The 6,274-nt window shown below is 36.3% G+C and overlaps 1 protein-coding gene across 1 annotated transcript; it reads left to right on the top strand.

Annotated features, from left to right (window-relative positions):
- Window positions 1-255: 255 nt before the first annotated feature.
- LOC102580244 (peroxisome biogenesis factor 10) lies at window positions 256-5,662 on the top strand. The gene is made up of 11 exons (XM_006341931.2): window positions 256-648; window positions 731-762; window positions 1,699-1,788; window positions 2,144-2,238; window positions 2,377-2,587; window positions 3,246-3,315; window positions 3,402-3,480; window positions 4,080-4,213; window positions 4,682-4,776; window positions 4,910-4,998; window positions 5,132-5,662. Exons 1-11 carry the CDS (start codon window positions 453-455, stop codon window positions 5,232-5,234), a joined length of 1,194 nt encoding a protein of 397 aa, XP_006341993.1. The 5' UTR covers window positions 256-452; the 3' UTR covers window positions 5,235-5,662.
- The last annotated feature ends 612 nt before the right edge of the window (window positions 5,663-6,274 follow it).

Raw genomic sequence — 6,274 nt, 5'->3', positions numbered from 1 at the left:
ATTATTTTTTAACACAATAATGACATGTGAAGTGCACACATCCCACTTTGTTGATTCTTTGGAAAAAAGTGCCAAAATGGAACATAAAAATTGAAGTTGAAGGGTTAAAATGGAACAAGGTTGAGTTGGAGTGCCAAAATGAAATTTAGGAACAAGTTTAAGGGTTTGCATATGTGTTTGACCTATTTTTTAAAAAATTAACAGTAACAATAAATGCATAAGTAGTTTTTTATATTCTACTTGGGGGTATTTTGGTCCTTCCAATGCTGTTATCTCCTTCCTCTTTTGTCTGTGTTCTCTCAGTGCTTTGGTTCTTCGTTAAATCTTGCCTGAACTGAATTTGGGGATTTTTGCTTCTTTCGAGGATTTGTAATTTTGAGAGCCCTATTTTTTTTGGCCTACGGCCACTGCTTTAGGGTTGAGCACCGATTTGCATATCTGAATTCTGAACCATGGGATTGGGAGAAGCTTCTAGAACTTCAACCAATGTCGGAAACAGTGACGGTGGTGGCGCCTCCACTTCCGGCAGCAGCGTCAAGAGGTTTCCGCTGGCGGCGCAGCCGGAGATTATGAGGGCTGCTGAGAAAGATGACCAGTATGCCTCCTTTGTCTATGAAGCTTGCCGTGATGCTTTTCGTCACCTCTTCGGTCTCTCTTACTACCCTTTCTGTGATTAGCTTCACTACCTATCTATGTATCTTTCGTAAAACTTAAAATTGTTGTTTTTCAGGTACAAGAGTCGCTGTAACTTACCAGAATGAGGTAATTCGTTTTGTTAAGCTTACTTGCTTCTGTATGAGTTGTTAACTAATGAGAAAAATATTTAATTTTTATCTGAGTTTTGTTGCTTAAGAGTTGGAAAAACCGATTCTTTTTGTTTTCAATTTTTGTTATTGTTGATAGTGGATAAGGGACCTTGTATGTACCTTGAGATATTGCTCTGTTTAGTAGAATAATGAACTTCATGGCAAAATCCATTTGCCAAGTGATGTATTACTAATCAAAATGAACTTTACTCCAATTGAGGTATTGAAAAATCTGAATCATTGAGAAAACTGCAATGGGGAGTTTTTCAGCAAGAATCACCCTCATCTCTTACTGTGAGCTTTCGTAGAATGTTTTTTTTCTTCTGATCCTCTTTTGGCTGGGGTAAGACCTGGTGGTTAGAGTTTGGAGTTCTGTATGGCTTAGGATATCCATGAAATAAATGAAAACTATAAGTGACAATCTGAAAATGACTGTAGGTATTAGTCAGATGAAAACTTTGTGTACTCCTTTTATATTGGGAGTTTCAATTTAAAGAAGTGAAAATGATTAGAATGACCTGGCATCACGAGAGCAGTGTGATATTATAGTGCAAGAGCAACTTGCTTATCTTGACGGCTTATCATGAAGATGACCGACAATGTTATCAATTAGTGGTTGTTCATAATTCTACTCTTTGCTGTAGAAATTAGATGGGAAAGAAGAATTATGTTTTTCTCTTCCAACCATGCCTGACCTCAAAACTAATTGTATCAGTTCTCTCCTCTTTTACCCTTTCCTTTTCTTTTGTGGAGCCAAAATGACATGAGATAGCCCGCAGGTCTTACTTGTGAAGCCTAACAGTTCTAATTTTATAAGTTGTTAACCTAGAATCTATACTGCAAGGATAGTCATTACTTCCTAATACTAGAGTTGGTGCATTTTTCATTTCAGGCAAAACTCTTAGGGCAGATGCTCTATTATATGCTGACAACGGGTGCAGGGAAGCAAACATTAGGAGAAGAATACTGTGATATCACTCAGGTTGAATGAATTTATGTTTTGCTGTTTCTACATCGTGTCTAAGTGTCTTGAGCCGTTTGGCTTTTCTCCTGTTGTGGATTTTGTCTTTACTCATGTTCACTACTCTCTCCCCTTTAGTTTATGTTGCTGAATTTAACTCAACACAAACTAGAAATTTTATGGTGTGCTAGACTAGAACATTCTTTCTTTCTGATAAGTAACAAGTCTTGGTCTAAAATATTTTATACAAAGAATTCAAAAACAGGGCTACATTTCTAAATTATATGATTTTTACCATTTGATTTACTGCATCAGCAAATTTTGTTGTTCTTCTGTGCAAAAGTATCTATGATCGAATCACAATTTGGTATTACAGGTTGCAGGACCATATGGACTTTCCCCAACACCTGCAAGACGTGCTCTTTTTATTTTCTATCAGTCAGCTGTTCCATATATTGCAGAAAGAGTCAGGTTCATCTACATTTCTCGGAGACTTCATATAAAGATATCCACACCTCTTACTTTTCCTTGGAACAATTATTTATTATTGTATGGTTTTGCAAACCACCAATATTAATTGCCTTTTATTTATGATTTATTATTTTTCAGTTCTAGAGCAGCTTCCCATGACATCACCCTGGCTGATTCAATGGCGGATTATGCATTTGGGGATGATCCTACTTCAAGCAACGAAGCTGAGGCGTCACCTACTTTTGAGATACACTCATCTTCAACATCCGCTCCATCAATTTCAGCTCTTTCAAGATTGAAAGCCAAGATAAGGGATTTCTGGTTGTATACAATTCGAAGGTGGCCTTCGGTACACCCCTTTCTTCATAAGCTTTTGTTATCACAGATTGCCGAAGCCTGGGCATTAAATTATGTGTTTCTCTCTCACTTGTATATATAACTCTTTGTCATAGATGTTATCCACAAAACTCAATGGATAAAGTTGCTTCAGTTAAATCTTAAGCTGGATTTCTTCTGAGTTGGAAATCTGTTTTTTTAAAATTATACTGCAATTTGGACATTCTCTTGAACCTTATGAAGCATCTACGACTCCCCGGATTTCCTGCAACACTTTTTAGACTTTTGGCTGGTGTTTAACTCTCTGGATCTTGTGCACTCACCAATTGTCAAGTCCAGAGGTCCTCGTGGAGCATTACTGCAAGCTAATATTTGTGATATTCCATATACCTAGGACAAAGGTTTAGAATTACTTCCACCCTAGTAGAATGTCTTGTGGCATGACAAAACCCTATTTACTGATGGCTAACCTTGGAGCTGCCAAAGCTGCTGACTGTCATGTTCAACTCCTTTATTTTGGTGTAGCTTGCCAAAGTGGCCAAGACATAGTTGACATGTAGAGATAATTGGGAAGTACCTTGAAAAGTATGTAGTGCACATTTGGTGAACTCTCCATCATCTTTCACTTCCATTTTTTGTAAAACAACATACATTCTTGCTGATTCTTGCAGATGCTTCCCCTTGCTCGTGAGATCTTGCAATTGGTTATCCGGACCAATCTCATGTTCTTTTATTTTGAAGGTGACTTTATTTGCCACTCAATAAACCAATTAAGTGCTGCTAGTTTCTGAAACACATGCTAAAAGTCAGTAAATTCTGTGTGTCAGGACTTTATTATCATATATCAAAACGTGCTGCGGGCATACACTATGTGTTCATTGGAAAACCTATGAACCAGCGACCTAGGTAAATTGCTTCAAGCTTCTGTTGCAGAAATAGTTGTATGGTCTGTAACTCTTCGCATCAGATATCTGCTCTTTGAAAAATGACTTCTTGTCCCTCTGACAAAATTTGGTAGATTGCTGGCTATATAATCTTCTTTTGTGTTCATTTCTTTGTGAAGGAGAAAGTTGCACAAAAATGGTCTTTTCATTTGACAAAGATGACGTCCCTCATTGACCTTGGGACAAAATATTTTTGTATCAGTGCTTATTAGTTTTCTGCCAGCTGCTTCTTGTTTTTTTAAATAATTTTTTTAATGCTTTTTCTCTGGTATTTTAAAGGAAATATTGGGAGTACTGGTCTTCAAAAGGAAAGACTCTTTAGCTTTGCCAAAAATATTGCGCATTGGACGTGTCTTCTACTCTATGTGCCTTGGGATGTGGGTAGTCAGATATTTCACTTTCATGTACTGTTTAAAACGTTTTCTGTATCAAACTTCACAGTAGTGGATGATTCTATGTCTGGCACATAGTCATTTCTGAAATAGTGATTTTTTGGCTCCTTGTCTTCATAAAGATCCCAGTTGGACATTATTGGCTGCTCAAACTGTTCTTGTCGTGCAGATATCAAATACTGGGGGTCTTCCTTCTAATTCAATTATGTATTCTTGCTGCTGAAGGTCTGAGACGTAGTAGTTTATCATCCGTTTCAACTTCTGCTCAACAAGCACCCTTTGGAACCTATCGAACTTCTGCAGGTGAAACTTTTTTGCATATACTTATGCTCAGGACTTTCTCTGAGTATCATGCGCTAAATGTTTATTTATGTTTGTCACCCCAAAGTACAAAATATTTTATTGTTTGAAGAAAAAGAATAGTTGTACCCATTATGGACTTCCATCATATGCTCCAAGGGTGTGAGTGTGTGACTGAGGCTTGACACCAATAGAGGAGAGAAGGAGTTTAATTTCAAAATGCAGTTTTCTATGATTTGGAAGATGCGATCATGGCAGAAAGAGTAATTATGCTTCATGAAGTCACAAAATTTGGTTTTGGTCTTCAAGGTTACTTTTGTGTCTTTGCAGTCATGTACCTTTTCTCGGTCTGTAGCTATGCACTAGTAGATCAACATTTTGGTCTCTCTCTGTTAATTTTTCCTTTCTTCCGGTCTATCGTAGGTCAATCTTTTTCAATTGTTGGCTGTAATTTTTTCTGTGTATCTTTAGGCCGAGGTTTACCTGTTTTAAATGAGGAAGGCAATCTAATAACTGCCGAAACTGAGAAGTATGGATTGGTTGCTGAATCCACATCAACTTCAGAGGTATATTTTGTTTTACTTTCAAGAGTTAAGTGTTCTACGTAATTCATTTAGGTTATTTGACCTAGAGAGAAGTGATAAACATCCTTTGCTTAAATTTAATTATTTGAACAAATTACTCTTAATGCTGTTTCAGTCTCAAGGAAACAGTCCAAGCAAATGCACGCTTTGCCTAAGCAGCCGCCAACATCCAACAGCCACACCTTGTGGTCATGTATTTTGCTGGTATTGACTCCTGACTGTTTCTCTTTATGCCCATTATTTTGGTTAACAATTCATTCCCCGGAAAACCAGAAAGAAAGAAGAGGAAAAAAGACATAATGCTCTTACCTTTTTGTTTGATTTGCACTATTTGTAGGAACTGCATAATGGAGTGGTGCAATGAAAAGCCTGAATGTCCCCTTTGTCGTTCTCCCGTAACACATTCAAGCTTGGTTTGTCTGTATCATTCAGATTTTTAGTCATGGATAGGTCAAATATTGCAAAAAGATAACTGCAAAATAAATCATGAAGGACAGGTTTGTTCCAAATGTGTCAAGAAAAGATTCAGTAGTGTACTTGATGACGAGAAATATGAGATCCTGTTTTCTTTTCTGTTGCTTACACACACAGCTCTGGAAGTGCTGTTGAGGTAAAATGGTGGTTGTGAGCCGTGTAAGTAAGGAGAGTACCACGAGTAGATGAGAAACTTTGGCAGATCATTTTATCGAAAGCATTTGTCGATCCGGTATGAGAAATATGCACTCAGATTTTACTTGGCATATTTTTTCCAGCATTAGTCGACCGGAATGAGAAATAAGAGTTGAAATGAAATGTAACATGAACTGCAACTTTATTTTAAATATATGAAAACATTTGCCAAGTATTCTTACTCTGGAATTTCAACACATATACTCCCTCTCTTCCAATGTGTGTGAAGGTGAAATTGGTCTTTTACTGCAAAATTTGACATTAATAATTGATCTGAAAGATATAGTACAACTATTGTAAAAGCAAAAGCAAATCTTATTTTTAGCTAAACCATTCACCTATATGGTCATTCTAGAATGCATTAACTTGTTGAAATTTAATACGAGAATTATCTCTTGAAGCGTGAGCACATATTCTGAAGTAAGTTAGACTCTAGTTCTACGGTTTTTAGTATTCTATCTAGTAATCCTAAATTTACAACCAAACTCTCTCCATATTTGAATGGGCAAGTATCACATGGGAAACAGCTTGGGCTGGATCTATGGTTTGGATTATAATTGGTTCGAAAGTGAATACCAAGGCCATTGAGATAATTGGGTTAAATTCATTTTGGTATTTTAGCGCACAAGAATAAGAACAAAGAAAGGATTAAACTGTAATTTACATCTCAAAATCAGATATAATTTTTTTCTTGGTTGATAATATAAAATTTACATTATACATTATTATAAAAAAATCACTTTATATAACTAGAATAATTTAAAAATCCAAATAAATGAAATTGTTTGACACACCAAAATAACTATCTTTA

The sequence above is a fragment of the Solanum tuberosum genome, unplaced genomic scaffold (genome assembly GCF_000226075.1).
Source record: "Solanum tuberosum cultivar DM 1-3 516 R44 unplaced genomic scaffold, SolTub_3.0 scf00032, whole genome shotgun sequence".
Classification (NCBI taxonomy): Eukaryota; Viridiplantae; Streptophyta; class Magnoliopsida; order Solanales; family Solanaceae; genus Solanum; species Solanum tuberosum.
This window is presented reverse-complemented; position numbering and strand designations above follow the sequence as displayed.

Coding starts and splice junctions, on each gene's coding strand:
- LOC102580244 (XM_006341931.2), top strand. CDS start 453: ATGGGATTGGGAGAAGCTTCTAGAACTTCAACCAATGTCGGAAACAGT. Junction 763..1,698: donor CTGTAACTTACCAGAATGAG/GTAATTCGTTTT, acceptor TTTTCATTTCAG/GCAAAACTCTTAGGGCAGAT. Junction 4,214..4,681: donor AACCTATCGAACTTCTGCAG/GTGAAACTTTTT, acceptor GTGTATCTTTAG/GCCGAGGTTTACCTGTTTTA.